Here is a 23,186-nt window from a genome sequence, read left to right as displayed (position 1 = left end):
CGTCGCTATGTTGACTAATTTTGTCGCTACAATTCATAACAAAATTCGTCGTTTGTTCTTATTAGCAATGAAAGAATCCGTCGCTAGTTCTTCCTGCTTTTAGCGATAAAAATCTTTTGTCGCCAATCCGTCGTAAGATTTAATTTAATACGTTAATTTTAGCTATGAAAAATATTGGTCGCTAATTTTCTTTAAATTTATTTATTTATTTATTTATTATTTTAAATGTACCATGTTCAAGCATATTACATAAATGTGATTAAATACACTTAATTAAAAGTGACTGATATTAATATAAATTACATTCAACAAGGTCCAAAATATATAGCATAATGCATATAACTGTATCGTTAAGTACAAAACATCCACAAGCACCAACAATAAAGTCTAAACAAAATAAGCTAACTATGCGAGGCTGGAGAATCACGGTCATCATCAGAACCCAATGCATGAACCTCATCAATGTTAGCAGCAGTAGAAGAGGTAGGAATTGTAGGTGCCACATTTGATGGGTGGTTGGTAAGATCAATATTTGGCTGATGCGAGGGTAAAGAAACTAATTCGCGTACCCGCTCAATAATTACAGGAACTATATGATATGTCAGTACATGAATCAATCGTTCACTAACTCATCCAGATTCTCTATCAGTGTTGATTAAGCATTTTAAAGATTTTGCTGAGGATGTTGCATCAGATCCAAAAGAGTCACGAAGATTCGGCCCGTAGTAGCATTTTGCTTGAGATCCAAGACCATATACTTTTCTTTTATTTTCTCCTCCCGCAGTTTCGTAATATGTTTTACACTAATCAATATCAGATTGACTCTGTATTTTTTGCCGTAATACTTCCTGATATTTTTCCTATATAAGAGTTAATAATTAGTGAAATTGAAACATAAAAAAATATTGAGTATTCAATTTACAAAATAAAAAAAGATATGAAAGTAAAGTCAATAAAATTATTTAAAAAGTTGACTTATATGTACGATTCGGGATTTCTCACCAACAAAAGATTTTCCATCATTACCATGTGTATGGACGTGCATATGTATCTCACTTGGTGTTGGATCTCGGCCCTTTTTAACAGCCTTTACAAAATATATTCAATTCAAAAGATTGAAAAAAAGACATTTGTATAAAAATGAGATTGAAAAATAACATAGAGAAAAGGAAGCAACTTAAGTAGAACAGAGAAACTAAAAACTAAACAAGTTCCCACCTTCAAAATCTTGTTAGTTTAAGGAGATAACCAAAAAAATCTTGATTATTTAATTCACTGGAACTTTTCTCCACTCCACTTAATATATAAATCTTGGATTGGGAGGGCAAAATTAATAAATTTAACAAGTGCGCTTAGGGATGTTTCTTTCCAGCATACAATAGAGCACCTGGAAAGAATATTTTAATTTATTTTTTGAACTTTCATGTAAATTAAAGACTTTCCAAACCTCATTAGTCATATAGCTAGCTTTTGATTGCAGAGAAGTCTCCAAATTGTTTTTGAAGCTCCCAATCTCATCTCCCACCTCCGAAATCAACTCCAATGTGGGCAAGGTATTTAGAGCAAGACAACTTAAAAGACATAAGAACTTTTTTTCTACTAGTTTATGACAACTTAAAAGACATAAGAACTTTTTTCTTTCAACTTTCTAATCAGCATTCTAACTTGTCAAACACGGTACTATGGACTCTAGCAACCACTCGTGTCGCTGCACTTTATGCTGTTGTTGATGCTTATATCATGAATTCTCAGGTGAGCCTTCACTACTCTATCTAACTAAATTGCAGCTCAGTTTCAGAAAATGTAGAATGACTAAGCTTTTGTTAGATATTAATATTAAACAGTTTATGTAACAGTGAAAAGGTGACAAAGTAAGAAATATTAATATTAAACAGTTTATCCAACTGCTAACTTCAATTTCGGCACACATTGACAACCCAGATTTTTCGAAAAGAAATTCTCAAACAATAATTTCAAGCACAAAATATTAAAAACAGAACAAGAGACACTACGCAACTCACAACTTACCGAACTTAAATAAGATTTTCAGATTCGAATTAGTGCAAACTTAAATGAGATTTTCAGATATTTTATATACACTTACAAGTCTCTTGCGATGCTCCCCAACACTAATAGAGCCACCCGTGTGAGTCCCAGTGGCAACTCCGCTCCCACCACCACAACGATTTTTTATATTTATTTCTGACTTTACAACATAATTAGGATCTTTCCAAAGTCTCATCCAACTTTGCCACACATCATTTGGAATAGATTTCCGTTGCACTTTATTTTTTTTAGTTTGCTAATGAAATCACTGTATCTTTTTGCTGCCCTATGTCCCCAATTGGTTCCACACAGCAGTATCAATTGAAGAATCCCAGTAGAATACCTTCTGAAATAATTTTGTAAAGTAATAATATTTATAAGTTACATATAAAAGTTAATATACTTTCTAAATTCAATTGTGATGGATTATACCTTGAATTCTCTAAAATAAAATATTTTTGTCTCATCCGAGACGCTTTTCCAGTTGATTCCATTAGGATCAAGTTCATGCTTGAAAGAATAAGTTATACACTCGGAGCATTCTCTTGAAGGTTCTAACCTGAACAAATTAGAAGACAGTATTTTAAGGTATACCATATATACCTCGAGGCATATCTGCAAAATATATATAAAAAATAAAGAAGGATATGATACAATGCATATCTAACTGTATTATTCATCTAAAATTTATTAGCAAATAACAGGTTCAATCACTTTCTTTCAATGCAAAGTCAATCTGCTAGATATTATTACAAGTAGTTTATGGCTACAATCACGCTCTAGATTATCCATGTTCCTATTTAATATTGAAATAAATAAATTATAGGTAAAATGAATGCTTTCAGTATGGTATACAAAGAACAAAAATACTGATCGACTAAATGTACTCCTTACAAATTTGAACAATTTAAAAGATGTCAACATACGACTACACTAAGATCATATTGCATCTAGTGCAGAAACTGAGTAACATCAATTAGAAGAAATTGCCCAAAACATCAAAGATCTCATAAAACTTCTATTAAACAAGATAAATAATCACCTTTGCAAATCTGAATCTATCTTTTTCAGTGTTAGGAATGTCAGGAATGTTAGCATCCATCTTGCGGTGACATAAAATATATCAGGAAGGTTGGTGAGAAAAATTGGTCTAACTGAAATATAACAATAAATTTAACAAACCCAAACAATTAAACTCAACTGACCTTATGGAACTATTCAATATCTGTAAATTCTTTAATAGCACCAAAAGCAACTAAAGAGAAAAGAGGAAAATTTGATTAACTATTAGCTTACTTTTAGATAGAGTGAAAATTGGAATAGGTCTCACGAACAATAGATTGAACAATGCCAATCTGTAACGAAATAACCATAATAATATATATATCAAAACACATGCATCTAAACCCTAGAACACACACCGCGTAATTCCCAATGACATAGCCTATCATTCTAAACATTAAATATTCAACAATAGAAGTAGTTACAAAGAAACGGAATGAAAAAATATATATATAAAAAATAAATCACTGAACGAATTATTTAAAAATATTCAGATAAGATTGATAGTTGGTGAAGAAAAATATATAGGAGTAACAAAAATAACAAAAGTTGGTGAAACCAGAATCACCATGGTGGCAGAAAACGATATAGATATAAAACTTGATATGGAGATAGAGAGAGATGAGTTAGGATTACCTCAAGACGGTGTCCGGCGATGGTGGAAGAGAAGGGAAAGTGCGGCAATGGTATATGAGCCTTAGATTCACACCCAACTTGTTGTATTGGAAGCAAGAATATCACATTGTTGAAGATGAGAGCAAGTCGGCGAGTTTGATAGAGAGCGAGAATGTGAGTCTGTAAGCAGATTTGTGCCCTAGATAAACCTTAATTTTAAAAAGTTATAACGACAGAAATACTTTGTCGCTAATAATATCTTGGGAAAAATTATTTTTAATAATCGAGCGACGGAATTTTCGTTGCAATTAAATTTTAGAATGTTTTGATAAGTAAAATAAACGCAACGACAAAGTTTCAATCGTTAAATCCGTCGCTATATTTTAATAATTTTTGTCGCCCCACTTTTGTAGCTAATTTTGTAGGTAAATAAAAGCGCCAATTTTTAGTGATGGATGTAAATTTTTGTCGCTAATCCATCGCTATATTTGGTACTAAATCTTTTGTAGCTTATTTGGCGACAAACAATAAAATCCATCGCTAATTTGTCGTTATTTAGTTACGGAATATGGCTTGTCGCTAAACGCTATTTTTTTTGTAGTGTTACTGAATTCTAAATTAATAATTTATAAATATTTAATAAACTTTATAGACAAATATAAAATTTAAATCAAAACTATTAAGTTTGTCCGAACCAAAAACTATAAGGCAGAAAAGAGGAAAAGAAAGTGGGAAAATCCAAATAAAAGAGAGAGTAAGCGGGCGGAGGGGAAAAGATGGTTGTCACACAAACAGCGCGTGATATGCATCCTCCCCGTCAGCGCCACGTCATTCGACGAAGGGGAGAAAGCCCGGCCCAGCCCAGACCGTCCCGTTAAGATTTTATCCAGAAGAAGTTGACAAGTAAAATAAGATACAAGTGTTACTCTATTACGCGCTACTAAATAATATTTACATACTGAAACAAAAACCCCGTCATTCTATTTTCACGACTATCTTTAACTTAGTCAGCATATATAACATTACAGAGTTGTTTTGTTTGGACATTCTGAAACTCGTAACACCAGTTAAAAGGCAATATTCTTGAAACAAATATATATAGATACCTGAATATATATATATATATATATATATATATATATATATATATATATATATATATATATATATATATTCAGGTATCTATCTTCTTTCCTTCTTTATGTATATGCATGTTTCAAGAGTTCAGTTGGTGTTTGAAAATTTTGTGTGTCAAAGTTGGATTCTTTTATTTTCCTTATCGAGAAAAAGTTTCAAGAGTTCTAGTATAATTTGGATAGAAATTAGGCCAGTAGTTTACAAAATAATACCTGAACTTTATTTATTCTGTTTCTGTTTATTTTATTTTTTGCTGAAATTATTTACTAACACAAGTTGATAACATAGGTTACGCGGAAAAAACTTTACGGTTGCTCCAACACTCACCTTGTGTTTTGCCAAATTATAAATAAATTAGTAGCTAGTCTTCATTAAGAAACTGATAGAAGAAAGTTGGTGAAAAAAGTTGAAATGGATCTTCCCTCTGTGGAAACCGCGCGTGGTGGTCCCTTTACACTTACCGAATTTGTGCAATTTGACTTGGCCTTTGCGACCGAGCATAGTATAGTTAATTTTGCTTAGAGCAGAAGAGGAGTGGGGTATTCAAATGGTCCATTAAAAAGACAATACTACTAGCTTTAGCTTAAACTAATGAAGGTGTGGAATATTCAAGCAGTAAGCATGAGGTTTGAACAAATAAAATAGACATATATTAGACCATGTCAATATCAAGATTCTCAAAATGAAATTGCCCTCGCATTTTCTTGTCCTTATCACCAATATATAATTGTGAGAGTGGCTGGGTGTTGTTGTTGTTTTTACTTGTCGTCATTACTCTTTTTCAGGATGGTCTATCGGATACAACTTTTTTTGCCCTTCCAGAGTAGGGGTAAAATAAGTTGCGTACATTTTAGATCTTACCTTCCTCATACCTGACTTGCGAGAAATCACTAAATTTGTTGTTGTTGTTTGGAGGGTGGGTGGTGTTGGCAAGGGCTAGCAGACAAGAGGGAGACGTCTGTGGAGATTGATATGCAGAATAGCTCAAACAAACATTTTTTGGCAAAGACTCAAAAAACTGAATTTTCAAAACAAATGCCACCTTCAGTTTGGTTTGTAAGATAGATAATTATTTCATATAACTCTTTTATGTACCTTGGCAAAACATGTTAGGCCGACTCTTCAATGTATAATAAAATTAATTGCAATATATGTATTTATCAGCTTCTGCTCTATGTATGTCAATACTTTTTTTCTTTGTAGTAATATAATTCTAACAACAACAACCCAGTATAATCTCATTAGTGGGGCCTGAAGAGGATAGTTTGTACGCAAACCTTACCCCTACCCTGGCTAGAGAGGGTGTTTCCGATAGACTCTCGGCTCCCTTCCCTCCAAGAACTCCCCACCTTGCTCTTGGGATGACTCGAACTCACATTCTCTTGGTTGGAATTGGAGGGTGCTCACCGCTAAAGCTCACCGAAATATTATCCAAAGGGTTATTGTTTCCATTCAAAAGGTGGAACGAATATTATTTTTCAATTGTTAACTTTTAACGGAGTTTGAAATTTACTCTATAAAACGGTGTGAAATTGTATGAAACAATATATGCAGATAGACTGATGAGCATATCATATGGTTTGTTACCTCATCGGTATTTAGTAGGGAATCTCATTGACTAGTTGTAACGACTCGACTTGTCGTTTTAAGAAGTAACGCCCCGTTCAACGACTTAAGGTCGCGGGCAACTTCATAATATGTACTATGACCCGCGGGTGTGGTCGAGTTTGATTTTTAGAAGATTTAGAATTTAATTGAAAGAGAAATTCTCATTTTGAAGCTTAAATGGAAAGAGTTGACCAAAGAGTTGACTTTTGAGCAAACGACCTCGGAATAGAATTTTGATGATGTCAATAGTTTCGTATGGTGATTTTGGACTTAGGCGCGTGTTCGGATTTGGATTTAGAAGTCTGTAGGACAATTCAACGCATTTTGGCGAAAGTTGAAAAATAGAAGATTTTCGGAAAGTTCGATCGAAGGTTGAATTTTTGATAACGAGGTCGGAATCCGATACTGAAAATTGAAATAGGTCCATTATGTCACTTATGACTTGTGCGCAAAATTTGAGGTCAATCGGACTTGATTCTATATGTTTCGGCATCGAATGTTGAAGTTGGAAATTTCATAATAGACTAAAGTTTCAAGTGAGTTCGCATAAGATTTAACTTCAAACGAGATTACCTCTCTTGATATGAAGAGTTATATGGTGTGTTAACTATAAAAATAAGGTCTATGTGTCTAGTTTCCAACGCTTCAAACCGTTTGTCATTTGGACACTCCTACAAGAAGTTATAACCAAATTACCAAAGGCTGGAAAAATGCGATTCTACGACCAATTCTGCGGTCGCAAAATAGTTATGCGATCGCGAAACTGCTTCTGCGACCGCAAAACTGGTCGCAGAATGGACCAGAACAGCCCATTCTGGGCACCGATTTTGCGATCAATTGTGCGGCCCGCATACTCATTCTGCGGTCCATTATGCGACCGCAGACCTGCTTTCGGAGGGTTAATTTTTTTATTTTCATAACCCGACCCCATTTTGATAAATAGGCTTTGGGGCTTATTTTGAGGTATTTTTCTGAGGGTTTTAGAGAGAGGTAAGAGCATTTTAGAGAGAGAAGGAGGGAACCTAACATTCTAATCATCCAATCTTCAAGAATCAAGGAAAGCTAATCACAAGATATTCATCTAAGAGGTAAGATTCAACCCCTAGTTTTCAATTTCGAGTTTGGGGTAAAGGATTGGTGATTGGAAGTATGATTCTTAGGTGTAAAAGTATTATATATATATATATATATATATGCTTATACAATTAAGATTTGTAGGAAGATTGTTGAGATCAAATAAGTAAAGATTGGATTGTGGAATGAAGGAAATCTTGTAGAAGAACCTTGTAACCAAATTTGCACACCTAGTGTTTGATAAAATAATCAAATGAGCTAAAACCATGAAAATCTTCCTAATTATGGTTCATTTTTGTTATGCTTCTAAATAGATTGAAGTTGCTAGAATTTTCGGAACCTCGTAGTAATGTAAGGAAGGCTCAAGAAAGATTGGAGCCGTCCGGAGGTCAATTCAAGCAAGAAGGCGATTTTGGAATATCGGCCTAATTTCAAAAAGGTAAATGTCTTGCTTAACCTCGAGTGGGGGAATTTTTCCTTAGGCATTGAGTCTTATGTGCAAATTGTGTAATTGAAAACCATATACGCGAGGTGACGAGTACGTACTTGGTTTATATGTGCGAATTTCATTGATTAAAAATCCTTAGATGCCTTTATATATTAAATTGAAAATTATTGGCACTTATTAAATCCTTTATTTGTCATGCCTAGATCCTTGTTTGTTGAAATTATTTTTATATGATGATTTGGTGTGATTTTCACCTTGAATTTATGTGAAATATATTTTATTAAGATTTTGTGCACATTATGGTCGAGCCATGGGCTCCTTATTTGTGAAAAATGATGTATTGTTGATTTCTGTGACAAGTTAAAATATTTGAGCACTCGATATGCAATTTGTGATATGTTGTAATATTTGAGCACTTGATGAGCCATTTGTGATATGTGAGCACTTGATGTGTAATTGTTGAAATCATATTTATTTTGGGACTACGGAACGGTATTCCGGGAGATCCTCCCCCCATCCCCCTACCCTGCATATTTACTTTGGGACTACGGAACGGTATTCCGGGAGATCCCCATGTCTTGCATATTTATTTTTGGGACTACGAGGCGGTAACTCGGGAGATTCCCCCTGTCTTGCATATTTACTTTTGGGACTACGAGGCGGTACTTTGGGAGCGCCCTTTTGTTGATACTTTTCTATGGATGCACTTGCCTTTGGTTATTTTATTTTTCCGTAATTTGTAAATTCTTGTATTTTTCGTGATGTATTATTTGACTTAATATTAAGTGTTATGTATTTATGATGTATTGTGTTGACCTTGACTTTTTCGTACGAGACTTTGAGAATTTGTATTTTTGGGTTGTACTTATTTTTTATGATTGAGTTGTTTTAAATAAAAGAAACATTTCCAGTATGTTTAGTTTAATAAATTCTATATCCAAATCAGTAGTTTCGCTGATGCTTTATTTTAATAAAAATGTCATTTTTTCTCACTCAAACGATTTCTAAAATAAACTTATCTTTTTGTTGATTTCTTACTTGATTTAAAGATTTTTAACCTTACTTTATTGAAAATAAATTGATCATGCGGATCTTATATACATTGATATTTTGGTACGTGAGTTGTTCGTGCAGTTATGAATATAATATGGGCATGAGGTGCCGGAAAAAAAATATGATGATTTATTTATTGACACGTGAGTTGTCGATGTGATGGTGATAGAAATATGGGCACGGGGTGCCGTGAAAAATATGAAAGTGGGTTGAGACCCGTAATCTTTATGATTGTGAAATGAGGTGTCACATGGTGACTTTTACTTGAAAATATATTTATTGAAAAGAATTATATTTGAAAGATAATTATTCAAAAGAAGTATATTCGAAAGATATTTATCTTAAAGAATAATATGTGAAGGATTTATATTTTAAGAACTTGACTTGTTGATTGTATTTGTGTTCCTTATTCGCCTGAGTAATAATTATGATGTTCTTATTGCTAGTTCTTTTCTAGTACTAATGTATACTGCTATATTGCACAGGTTAATTGACTAGTGTGTGTCTTGACTGTACCTCGTCTCTACTCTACTGAGATTAGTCTTGATACTTACTGGGTACCGACCGTGGTGTACTCATACTACACTTCTGCACATTTTTGTGCAGAGCCAGGTATTGGAGGTATCGGACCTGGACAGAGTTAGAGTGTGATCGCAAGGATTCAAGGTAGAGTTGCTTGGTCGTCGCAGTCCCTTGGAGTCTGTTCATTTCACTATACTGTTAATTTTTAATTAAATAGTATTGAGTATTCGATCATTGAGATCATTTCATGTATTATGTTAGAGTTTGTGACTCAGTACTACTAGTCTTGGGAGGTTGTTATAATTATTTCCGTTGTTGGTTTCGTTTATAAAAATAATGGCTTCAAAATGTAATGGAAATCGTCTTACCTAGTCTTAGAGACTAGGTGTCATCACGACGCTTGTGGTGGGAATTTGGGTCGTGACAAGTTGGTATCGGAGCTCTAGGTTCATAGGTTCTACGAATCACGAACGAGTCTAGTATAGTCTTGCGGATCGGTACGGAGACGTCTGTACTTATCTTCGAGAGGCTACAGAACTGTTTGGAAATTTCCATTTCTTTCATTCTTGTCGTGCGGAATTTGTTGAATTTGGAATTTGAACCTTTGTATCTCCATTCTCTCACAGATGGTAAAGACACGTACTACTGGGTTAGTTGAGCAGGCATCCGCACATACTGCTAGGGCTGCAAGAGATCCAGGCCGAGGTAGAGGTAGAGGAATGGCACGTGCTGCGACTAGATCACCTATCAGAACAACAGTTGAGGAGCCACTAGTAGCTCCAGTTGGGGACAGGTACTAGAAGCACATGTTGTTACCCCAGGACTTCAAGAGACTTTAGCATAGTTTCTGAGTATGTTTGGTGCATTAACTCAGGCGGGATTGATCTCAGTTGCACCAAACATTTTCTCATATTGGGGGAGTAGCTCAGACTCCTACCACAACTCCAGAGCAACAGGTTCATGTTGGACAGGTTTCGGGTATAGTACCGGTACAACCTGTTATTCCAGTTCGGCCTGAGGTCCGGCCCGAGGCATCAGAGAAGAAGAAAAAAGGAGACTTGAAAGGTTTTAAAAATATGATCCACCAACTTTCAGTGGCACAGCTATAGATGATGCCCAAGGATTTCTGGAAAATTATCACTGTATTCTCCGCACCATGGGTATCGTGGAAGTTAGCGGAGTTTTCTTTACTACATTTCAACTATCAGGCGCAGCGTATCGGTGGTGGAAAATCTGTGAAGAAGGTAGACCAGCCGATGCCACGCCACTAACTTGGGCTTAATTTTCGGAAAAGTTCTTGAAAGAGTTTGTTCCCCAGACTCTCAGAGATGCGTGGCGCACAGAGTTTGAACGGTTGCGTTAGGGCACTATGACAGTGTCAGAATATGCTATCAGGTTCAGTGAGTTATCCCGTAATGCACCTATCTTAGTTCCTACAATTAGAGAACGGGTCCGGTCCGCAAATTCATTGAGGGGCTCGATTATGATATTAAAATATACATGGCTCGAGAGTTGCAAACTGATACTCCATTTCAACAAGTAGTGGAGATTGTGAGAAAGATTGAGGGTGTTTTAGGCGAGGAAAAGGAGTCTAAGGAGGCCAAAAGGTCTCGAAGATCTGGAGGGTTTAGTGGATTTTACTCTTCAGCTAGGACCCATTATAGCGGAGGCTCAAGCAGTCGGCCAGCTCAGTCCGCACATCAGATTACTCGGAGTGCTCCAGTAAGATTTTACAATGCACCACCGGCACGGGATTCCTATAATAGTTATTCCAGTTATCCGGCACAGACTCAGTATGAGCAACCGCGACCTCAGAGGGGTTGTTATGAGTGTGGTGACACTAGAAACATTATGAGAGATTGTCCCAGACTTGGGAGGAGTGGATTTTTATCAGAACACTCAGGCTATGGACCCCAATGCAGTTACTACTCCACGTACACAACCAGTAGATAATGGATTTTTATCAGAACACTCAAGCTATGAGTTTAAAATTTTTCCTTTGTGAAAATTAATTGTACAATAGTATTAATAGGGAGTCATGCATGTTAGGCTTATTTGATAATTCTTGTATATTTTTCTCTGCATATTCAGCAATTTTCGTTCTGTAAACGTTGAGTTTTAACCTATGAGATGAGTGCCCAGGTGGCGTTAAATGTGACTCATCAATCCGAGTAAGTAATCATGAGGTCTTCATGCCTCACATTCTGTTGTCAGTGTTGTGAAAATTCAAAATGAGGTGGTGGTTAATATGAGATTAATTGATGATGCTAGAATTAATTATGAATAATTTTTAAGACCAGAGATGTGGTGATGAGCATACATATGATGTGATTCATTTCCTAATATCATTATGATAATGCAGTGCTTGTAATGCTGAGATTGGTGTTATTGATATATACCTTGAGGTATTTTATTGGGTTGTGGATGTGTTGTTAGGAGTGGTTTTGGTGTTACTCTGGCAGGTGGATAGGCCCAATTACAGGGGGACTCTGCCGAAATTTCTGAAAAATTTGGGAGTTAGTAAAATTTGGAGGATTGAGATTTGCAAAGGAAGAGATAAATATGTTTTGTGTTTGAGGGCGAATGATCCTAAGCGGGGAAGAATGTAGCAACCCGGAAAATTTTTGAAGTACTTCAACACTATCAAGAAAGTTGATGTGTGCGTAGGCACGAGTTACTATAGCCAGTTGAGACTAATACCGTGTGTCGAAGTGAAAATCAGATCTTTTGGAAATGATTGGAGAGTTAGGGAATTTGCTTTAAAGCTTATAAGAATGGAGAAAAGAAATAATCTCAATTGAGACGGTGTCGTCGGACCCGTGTTAAATTGCGGGAACGTAGAATCACCCACAAGTATGTGTGTAAGAATACACTCATTAATTTAAAGTCCTCGGAAATATTCTTGGCATGTTCTAGGACGAACGTATGTTTAAGAGGTGGAGAATGTAACGATCCGACTTATCGTTTTAAGAAGTAATGCCCCGTTCAACGACTTAAGGTCCCAGGCAACTTTATAATATATATTATGACCCGCGGGTGTGGTCGAATTTGATTTTCAGAAGATTTAGAATTTAATTGAAAGAGAAATTCTCCTTTTTGAAGCTAAAATGGAAAGAGTTGATCAAAGAGTTGACTTTTGAGCAAACGACCTCGGAATAGAATTTTGATGATGTCAATAGCTTCGTATGGTGATTTTGGACTTAGGAACGTGTTCGGATTTGTATTTGGAAGTCCGTAGGATAATTCGACGCATTTTGGCGAAAGTTGGAAAATAGACGATTTTCGGAAAGTTCGATCGAAGGTTGAATTTTTGATAATGCGGTCGGAATCCAATTCTGAAAATTCGAATAGGTTCGTTATGTCACTTATGACTTGTGTGAAAAATTTGAGGTCAATCGGACTTGATTCGCTATGTTTCGGCATCGAATGTTGAAGTTGAAAATTTCATAATAGACTAAAGTTTCAAGTGAGTACGCATAAGACCTAATTTCAAACAAGCATTCCTATCTTGATATGAATATTTATATAGTGTGTTACCTATCAAAAGAAAGGTCTATGTGTCTAGTTTCCAACGCTTCAAACCGTTCGTTATTTAGACACTCCTACAAGAAGTTATGACTAAATTACCAAAGGCTAAAAAAATGCGATTCTGCGACCAATTCTGCGATCGCAAAATCGTTATGCGATCGCGAAACTGTTTCTGCGACCGCAAAACTGGTCGCAGAATGGACCAGAACAGCCCATTTTGCGCACCGGTTTTGCGATCAATTGTGCGGCCTGCATACCCATTCTGCGGTCCATTATGCGACTGCAGACCTGCTTTCGGAGGGTTAATTTTTCTATTTTCAGAACCCGACCTCATTTTGATAAATAGGCTTTGGAGCTTATTTTGGGGTATTTTTCTGAGGGTTTTAGAAAGAGGCAAGAGAATTTTAGAGAGATAAGGAGGGAACCTAACATTCTAATCATCCAATCTTTAAGAATCAAGGAAAGCTAATCACAAGATCTTCATCTAATAAGTAAGATTCAACCCCTAGTCTTCAATTTCGAGTTTGGGGTAAAAGATTGGTGATTGGGGGTATGATTCTTGGGTGTAAGAGTATTATATATATATTCTTATACCAATAAGGTTTGTAGGAAGATTGTTGAGATCAAATAAGTAAAGATTGGGTTGTGGAATGAAGGAAATCTTGTAGAAGAACCTTGTAACCAAATTTGCACACCTAGTGTTTGATAAAATGCTCAAATGAGTTGAAACCATGAAAATCTTCCTAATTGTGGTCCACTTTTGTTATGCTTCTAAATAGATTGAAGTTGTTAGAATTTTAGGAACCTCGTAGTAATGTAAGAAAGGCTCAAGAAAGATTGGAGTCGTTCGGAGGTCAATTCAAGCAAGAAGACGATTTTGGAATATTGGCCTTAACTTCAAAAAGGTAAGTGTCTTGCTTAACCTCGAGTGGGGGAATTTTTCCTTAGGTATTGAGTCTTATGTGTAAATTGTGTAATTTAAAACCATGTACGCGAGGTGACGAGTACGTACTTAGTTTATATGTGCGAATTTCATTGATTAAAAATCCTTAGATGCCCTTATGAATTAAATTGGAAATTATTGGCACTTATTAAATCTCTATTTATCTTGCCTAGATCATTGTTTGTTGAAATTATTTTTATATGATGATTTGGTGTGATTTTCACCTTGAATTTATGTGAAATATATTTTGTTAAGATTTTGTGCACATTATGGTCGAGCCATGGGCTCCTTATTTGTGGAAAATGATATATTGTTGATTTCTGTGGCAAGTTGAAATATTTGAGCACTCGATGTGCAATTTGTGATATGTTGTAATATTTGAGCACGTGATGAGCCATTTGTGATATTTGAACACTTGATGTGCAGTTTTTGAAATCATATTTATTTTGGGACTACGGAACGGTATTCCGGGAGATCCCCCTACCCTGCATATTTACTTTGGGACTACGGAACGGTATTCCGGGAGATCTCCCTGCCCTGTATATTTACTTTGGGACTACGGAACGGTATTCCGGGAGATCCCTCTGTCTTGCATATTTACTTTTGGGACTATGAGGTGGTACCTCGGGAGATTCCCCCTATTTACTTTTGGGACTACGAGGCGGTATCTCGGGAGATTCCCCCTGTCTTGCATATTTACTTTTGGGACTACGAGGCGGTACTTTGGGAGTGTCCTTTTGTTGATATTTTTCTATGGATGCACTTGCCTTTGGTTATTTTATTTTTTCGTAATTTATAAATTCTTGTGTTTTCCGTGATGTATTATTTGACTTAATATTAAGTGTTTTATATTTCTTGATGTATTGTGTTAACCTTGACTTTTTCGTACGAGACTTTGAGGATTTGTATTTTTGGGTTGTACTTGTGTTTGATGATTGAGTTGTTTTAAATAAAAGAAAAATTTCTAGTATGTTTAGTTTAATAAATTCTATATCCAAATCAGTAGTTTCGTTGATGCTTTATTTTAATGGAAATGTCATTTTTCCTCACTCAAACGATTTCTAAAATAAACTTATCTTTTTGTTGATTTCTTACTTGATTTAAAGATTTTTAACCTTACTTTATTGAAAATAAATTGATCATGCGGATCTTATATACATTGATATGTTGGTACGTGAGTTGTTCGTGCAGTTATGAAAATAATATGGGCATGAGGTGCCGGGAAAAAATATGATGATTTATTTATTGACACGTGAATTGTCGGTGTAATGGTGATAGAAATATGGGCACGGGATGCCGTGGAAAATATGAAAGTGAGTTGAGACCCGTAATCTTTATGATTGTGAAATGAGGTGTCACATGGTGACTTTTACTTGAAAATATATTTATTGGAAAGAATTATATTTGAAAGATAATTAATCAAAAGAAGTATATTCGAAAGATATTTATTTTAAAGAATAATATGTGAAGGATTTATATTTGAAGGACTTGACTTATTGATTGTACTTGTGTTCCTTATTCGCCTGAGTAATAATTATGATGTTCTTATTGCTAGTTGTTTTTCAGTACTATTGTATACTGCTATATTGCACAGATTAATTGACTAGTGAGTGTCTTGACTGTACCTCTTCTCCACTCCACTGAGATTAGTCTTGATACTTACTGGGTACCGACCGTGGTGTACTCATACTACACTTCTGTATATTTTTGTGCAGAGCTAGGTATTGGAGGTATCGGACCTGGACAGAGTTAGAGTATGATTGCAAGGATTCAAGGTAGAGCTGCTTAGTCGTCGCAGTTCCTTGGAGTCTGTTCATTTCATTGTACTCTTAATTTTTAGTCAAACAGTATTGAGTATTCGATCATTGAGATCATTTCATGTATTATGTTAGAGTTCGTGACTCAATACTACCAGTCTTGGGAGGTTGTTATAATTATTTTTGTTGTTGGTTTCGTTTATAAAAAAAAATGACTTTGAAATGTAATGGAAATCGACTTACCTAGTCTTAGAGATTAGGTGTCATCACGACGCTTGTGGTGGGAATTTGGGTCGTGACACTAGCTGGTTGATATGATTGTCTTGCTCCACAAGATAAACTAAGAAATGAAAGAAAAGAATAAGTGGGAGTTTGGATATAAGAATTGTGAAATTACGGAGAAAAGTATTAAAAAAAATTGAAAATGGTATTTGAAAATTAGAGTTGTGTTTGGACATGAAAACAATTTGAAGCTGTTTTTGAATTTTTGTGAGTATTTGAAGTGAAAATTTTAGAAAGTAATTTTTTTGCCATTTTTTAAATTTTCGAAAAATGCCGAAATTCAACTTCAAGTGAACTTTAAAATTTTCATGACCAAACACTGATTTTAAAATAACAAATCGTAAAAAAAGTGAAAACAATTATGGCTCGGGCTCTAAGTTGACAATAAGGACCTACCTTATGTCACTTAGAATTAGGGGTGTCAATGGATATTCAAAAATCGATTAAATCGATCGAACTGTACCGCACCGAACCGATTTTTAGATTTATTTTTAAGAAACGGTAGGTTTTTATATAAATCTATAACCACACCGATAATTAGGGTAGATTTTTTATTTTATAAAAATAAACCGAAAAAATATCGAACTATACCGAATAAATTTTACATGTGAAAAATATATTTATCTAGTAAGTTTAAAAATAATAATGCATTAAATTTTTCTTTGGGTCTTGGAATTATGAAAACTATTACAAGCCAACATGTAATTAAACTCCAAATACTAATTCCTAAAACCTATTATGCCACTTCTACTTAAACTAAGTTATTTCAAGTATCTTTATTAGCAAGACACAAAGTATTCTAGCGATTATGAGTAGCAAACTACAATGTATTGAATATGTTTCCTTTCATATAATTTAGATTTATCTTTTTGAATATTTAATCTTCTATAGACTTTATTCTTGAGTCTCAACTTGGTTAATATCTTTTCACTCGTGTGATTTATATTTTCTTTGCCTTTGCTTGAGTTCCTTTACGTTGTTGTAGAATAGTTGATGGATCTATACTCTAGTCATCTTTCATAATTCATTACTCTTTAAACAGTAAAAATGTCTAGAGAGTTTTGATAAGTCCTATAAAAGAACGTATTTATTGCATTCTACTTCTACTGGTGAATTTACATGATATTTAAAAAAATATCGAAAATTAACCGAATCGTACCGATACCGAAGAGAAACCGACATGATTGGGACGGTTTCGAAAAGTCTAATTTTGGTTATACATAATAGAATAATCGAAAAATTGATATGGTACAAATTTTATAAAATAATCGGCCGAATGCTTAGAATGCAGCATCAAAATCTAATTGCAAAAAGCACTAAACCATATTATATCTCCTATATATAATTAAAAAAAACTTTCCCTTTTATAATGCATCTACATGCCTTATACATATTTATTGAACGAAACACATTAATGGCCATATGCCCTTTTTCAAAGAAAAAATAATAATTTTTTTTCTGTTCCCTTGTAACAGTATATGATATCATTATTTACAGACCAATAATTACACCACTAAAACAATCAGAAATTAGTGAAGGAAAAATTTTGTAGTTAAAGCAAAAAAAATTGTCGCTAATCCTATTTAGAGAATTACGATAGATTATCAAGAAATTCTCTTAGGTACGAGCAATTTAGCGATAGATTAACTATGGAATTAGTAGCTAATTTTAATTTTTTTTTATAGTGATATTGTTTCAAAGATATGGTTCTTTATAACTTTTTGCTCCTTCCAGAAACTTTCGCTACGTCACATATTCATAATGAAACAGGAAAAAACTAATCTCATTCTGCTAGTAATATTATGGTTAAAAACTATCTGTAGAAAAAGCTTTACTTTTATCCGGTGTATGCACCAAATTTAATTAACATAGCTTTAAAAGAAGATTAATCACAAACCGAGGCAAGTGAGATTTTCTTACCTTTTCTTTCTTTGATTATGAATTTTATGGTTTTAAAAATACTTTAGACTAACATTTGAAATTTATACTCTTTTTTTAAGAATTGAATTTTATCTCCTTTTTTTCCTGCTCTCATTCAAACGATTTGAACCATGTGATACATATTCAAAAAGTTAAATTGGTTGTGTTGAATAGTCCAAAAGTCGAATCCGAATCTAGGAAAATTGAAATAAACAAAATCAAATACATAGAAATGGAAACCAACATTCTCTCATTTCGTTGTATTTATTTCATATATGATTAGGCTAAACACTGAAAAAATGCTATTTTTTGCAAACTCCCTGAATCAAGATAACATCAAAAGTATTGTTTCCCGCTCAACCAAAAAACGGATGCCCGGTGCACAAAGCATACGGGGAAGGATCTCACCCTAAGGGGTGTGAAGTAGACAACCTACTCTAATGCAAGTATTAATATGTGCTTCCACGGCTCGAACTCATGAAAGGGTCTTTGACTTTATCGTATTAATATGTGCTTCCACGACTCGAACTCATGAAAAGGTCTCTGACTTTATCGTATTAATATGTGTTTCCACGACTCGAACTCTCTGACTTTATCGTAGCTCTAAGGGTCCCCTTCTTCCAGCTCACGCAAAGAAATTGAAAATTGACATTCCTTGACAATCAAGATGACTACTCAAATATTTGGAATTTGGACATGGATGTTTGACGAAGAAAAAAGTTCTGTTTGACCAAGGAAAGACTAATTCAACCTTTCTAAAACCTCTTCTATTGGTTTCTTGATGAAGATTAGCTATTTTGCTTAACATTAACAGAACTTCCAAGCCTTGATATGAACAACTATTTTTCCTCTCCTTTTTTCAGACAGGAATTAGCAGTTGCTTCTAATGAGTAGTAATTTTGCAATAAACAGCTTCTTGGATATGCACCAGAATGGATAAGAGCCAGAATTGAGTTTCTAAGCACAGACACTGTAATTTTTATATACAATCAGATTCCTTATTAGGTAATTACATGCAGGTTTCTTGATATGCACTAATAGGTAATCTGGTAAAAATAGCAACAAAGTTGCTATCACAGGTTAAAATTCACTAATAGTGTAAAAGAGTGTATATGACTTAAATCCTAGCCAGAAAAAAGATGGAAAAACTTCTTTGGCATGTAACATTGAGCCAAGCTCGTATATTCATCTTCTACTATTGTACTCATATTTCTAAAATGTATACAAATGTACCGGAAAAAGTGGTCAAAACAAGAGCAGACATGCTACTACGCAACAGAAGAGGAAAAAATATACTCTACCAAGTGATTTATCAGCAAGTAATAGTTGCCGTCTCATTCTCAAACTTCTGCCGCCTGCTAGGTGATATGAGTTTGGATATGAATCCAATGTCGGTGATGCGTTTGCAAATACTCGTGCATAAACCATTTCCCCAATCATGGGATGTAAAGCGTTCATTGTCGTGCCATCAAGGCTGGCAGGATAAGGCTGATGTGTTTGAGACTGCAGACGATTGCTTTGATGATGAGGTTGCTGAGATGGATTTGAATCGATAGTTGCTATCAGTGTGTGACCGCCACATCTTCGACTAGGAGGTCTTTGTGGTATGAGCATACCTTTACTTTGAACGTCATCTTCAGATGGTTTTGTAGCTTGGCCGCGGCCATAGAGTGGAATCAAGGTTTTTTGTGAAACTTCAGCCTTGCAAACAGGGCATTGAGGCTGTTGACGATCCGAATTTTCTGAAGGGATGCTCTGGAATTGAATCCACTTGTAAATGCAAGGCCAGCAATAGAGGTGACCACAAAATGTAACCACAGGATCGTGCACACAATCCAGGCATATGTTACACTCAAAACCACCAGATAGATTGTCTTCACGCTCATCATCAAACGTCGTCTTCCACTTCTCTAAGGGAGTAGGACACTCGTCAAAGACAGCCTCTGCTGTTTGCTCTTGGAAATGAAGATCTAGGGCCATATCCTACTTTTCGATGTAATTTTCTTGATTGCTATTAGCGCCTGTAGAAACATATTCCAAGAGAGAAAAGGATTAGAATTACAGGATCTCGATACAGCTAGAACAAACAAAAAACTGTGAAAATTATTTAGATATAACTAGTATGGAGATTTGCAAACACTAACACTGAAACATAATTGTAATATTTGACTTTGTCCTTCTAAAATCAAGTTGCACAAAAGTTCTTAAATGTTGGTTCTTAAAGTATTCAAAGGGGCAAGGCAAAGGTCCAACAATGATGTTTGATTTACTAGTAAGAGTATAAAGATCTTCAACTGTCTGAACGCATAGGATTACTTAAGCTCCCGTCTTGCCATAAAATTTGGGAGCTTTTTTTCAAATTTTGTTTTCAATATCTGTTTGTTTAGAAATTATAACTATTTTTTGGCAGATTCTGAAAATAAAATCTTCAAATCCCAAAAACAACTCTAGAGTAGTTTTTGAAGTTTTCTATTCACAAAACTTCAAATTCCTTTCATGTCCAAACACAATTTCAACTTCCAAAAATTATTTTTCCTCTCATCTTTAAAAACTCATTTTTTCAAGTTCCAACCAAATATATGTACAAAAACTACTAAGTAATAACAACTTTTTGTTTCTTGAGTAGTACCAAAAACAGTTTTCAAATCATCTTTTAAGTTTATATCTTCCTACCTACCTTCTCTCCTCCCCCCATCCCAACCAAAAGCAAAGAAAAATCTCTTTTTTCCAGGTAATTTTTGGGGATTAAAAAGGGCATAAGGCATAACTCTAGCAGGTCAAATCTAGAGCTGTAAATGTAATAGATATCAACACTTCTGCATATTAGAAAGAGCTACAGGTTTAGGGAACAAATCTTGAAAAAGATAAAAGTTTGCCACACAACAATTCCAAACCACAAAAAGCTGTAACCTTTTCAATCAAATATAAATGAAAAAATAGACATAAAAAAGGAAAGAAAATAAATACCTGAATATATTTAAATCAAGAATATTGTCCTTTGTAATGTTATGCTGACTGAGTTAAAGCTAAAAAATGGAGGTTTTTAGATGGAGAAAGCAAGTAGTGAAGATAGAATGAAGGGGTTTTGGGTGTGACTCTATATTTATAGTGTGCTTGCTTTACAAAGACGCGCCTATAGATACAAAATGGAACTATATGTATAGGAAATTTATTAGCGCGTGGAGTTTACTTGTCAACTTCTTCTGGATAACATCTCAATGGGGCCGGGTTTTTTGGCCTTCGCCTATTGACGTGGCGCTGACGGAGGATACAGATTACTCTTTTTTCTTTTTATTTGGATTTTTCCACTTTCTGTTGCTCCTTTTTGGCTTTTAACAAATACCTTTAGTTTAGTATTTATTGAATTTTCTTATAAATGGAAAAGAGTACAAAACTTTTTCCCTACTTTTTCATTTTTCAGATTTATTCCTGTCTTTATTTAGATTCAAATGATAACTAAATACTCAATTCAAGGTAAATGGAGTGTATAAATTAAACTCTTTTTGGTTTATTGGATAATATTTTTCTGATAAAATAATGTAATTTTTAGTTTGTTAAAAAAATACATATTTTTATATATTTAAAGATGTTTCAATAAGTTACTCTCTTTGGTCCACTATAATTAATATTTTGACTATTTTCACAAGTATTATTCTTTCCGGTAATTATTTGATAATATTAAGTCAATTGATCTATCTTTATCACCTAATTTCTTTATTCTTTTAGGTTTTTATTTATTCACCACCTTTTGGTTTTGGACTCCAGCCTTTTGTTTTCGTTTCACACTTGCGGACCTATGTCAGTTTCTTAATCCTGAGTGCACATCCTCTGACTCTATATATAATATAATATAATATAATATAATATAATAATACTATTAATTAAAATAATAAGCAAGTCATTATCTGCTGTATACTTGTAATCAATACTGCAATTAGTGTTTTACGCTCTCTTGCAATAACTCAAGTTAGAACTATAATACCTCGAGTCAAATTGCAACTTCAAAACTGTGCGCTAGAATATCTCTATTCTCTAGAAACTAATTTACTAGAGGCTTCTAACATTCAAGAAAGCTATTTAATTGTCAACTTTAATACAAAGTTTATGATAAATGGTATTTCTTTCTGTCCATAATAAGTGATTAATTTATTTTTTTACTTTGGTCCAAAATAAGTGTCAATTTATAAAACCAAGAAAAAATTCAATTTGCTTTTTCAAAGTTACTCTTATGTACGTATCTTTAAAAAGTCTTTTACTCCTCACATTAACTATGCTTCAATATTTAATTAAGGGTAGTTTTGTTACATTAACTATTTTTGTCTAAAATTTAGTGTTTCCTTAATGGGTGTGCCCAAGACAAATTGGTCACTTATTGTGGACCGGTTTAGAAAATAAAAAAAAAGGTTTGGGGGAGGGGAGGGGAGGGGGATTTAATATAATATTTTTGTTTGTTCCTTCTAATTTATGGGAAAGAAAAGTTTAATCCCAAGAAAGCACCAACTACTCGTAGTAGGTGTTGGTGTAAACGAATTGACCTCTAGAGCCTTTGGCTTTCTAAAATGATTTGTATATGGTATAAAATAGTTGTACTCGTTTTGTCCCAATGATATGATGCACTCTCATTTATGTTACGTATACTTTATTTTTTTATAAATAGAAATAATTTAACTTTAAAATTTTTATATTATATATACGCATTATATTTATAACTTATTTTAGATCATAATTTTTTTTTTCTTTTTTTTTAAAATTTCGTGATCAGCCAAAGTTGCATAACATACATTAGGACGGAGGGAATAGTACTTTAAATTTTGCTTAAGTGTTGCATTTTACATGAGGAGTCCTAAGTTAATAGGCATTTTCAGTCAAGAGTCTAAGGAGAAAAAATACAATTCAATTTACAAGATTCTAGTGACATTTTTTTAAAGTAATATTCTCGAGGCAAACCCACTCAGAAGTCAGAGCAACCAACCAAGGGGCTTTAAACTGTTGGCAGCTCAACGAGTGGCCGCTGCCACCCGACTCCGCCTCTTCTCTTATTTTCAGAGAGATAAAAATTGTATAATGGGTATGCAAAATCAGTATCTTCATATTTCGTGTTAAGTTCAAATATTAAAACTTAATAGGTTTAGTTATCATTACTCATAGTTATACTAATATATATATATGTACAAATAGTGAAGTTTACTAC

General features: G+C 34.2%; 1 protein-coding gene and 1 long non-coding RNA gene across 2 annotated transcripts; both read right to left on the bottom strand.

The window, feature by feature from the left end:
* Positions 1-264: 264 nt before the first annotated feature.
* Positions 265-2,607, bottom strand: LOC104092947 (uncharacterized). Its single transcript, XR_001968625.3, has 3 exons — positions 2,479-2,607; positions 2,105-2,392; positions 265-1,087 (listed from the first exon to the last, which is right to left on the bottom strand). It is a non-coding gene; the product is annotated as an uncharacterized lncRNA (long non-coding RNA).
* A 16,528-nt stretch (positions 2,608-19,135) lies between these two features.
* On the bottom strand, positions 19,136-21,102 carry LOC104092946 (E3 ubiquitin-protein ligase RMA1H1-like). The gene is made up of 2 exons (XM_009598637.4): positions 20,963-21,102; positions 19,136-20,016 (listed from the first exon to the last, which is right to left on the bottom strand). The coding sequence occupies exon 2, from the start codon at positions 19,973-19,975 to the stop codon at positions 19,241-19,243; it is 735 nt and encodes a 244-aa protein (XP_009596932.1). The 5' UTR covers positions 19,976-20,016; positions 20,963-21,102; the 3' UTR covers positions 19,136-19,240.
* Between the last annotated feature and the right edge of the window lie 2,084 nt (positions 21,103-23,186).

The sequence above is a fragment of the Nicotiana tomentosiformis genome, chromosome 8 (genome assembly GCF_000390325.3).
Source record: "Nicotiana tomentosiformis chromosome 8, ASM39032v3, whole genome shotgun sequence".
NCBI classification, from domain to species: domain Eukaryota; kingdom Viridiplantae; phylum Streptophyta; class Magnoliopsida; order Solanales; family Solanaceae; genus Nicotiana; species Nicotiana tomentosiformis.
The sequence above is the reverse complement of the archived record's forward strand: the minus strand, read 5'-3'. Positions and strand labels throughout refer to the sequence as shown.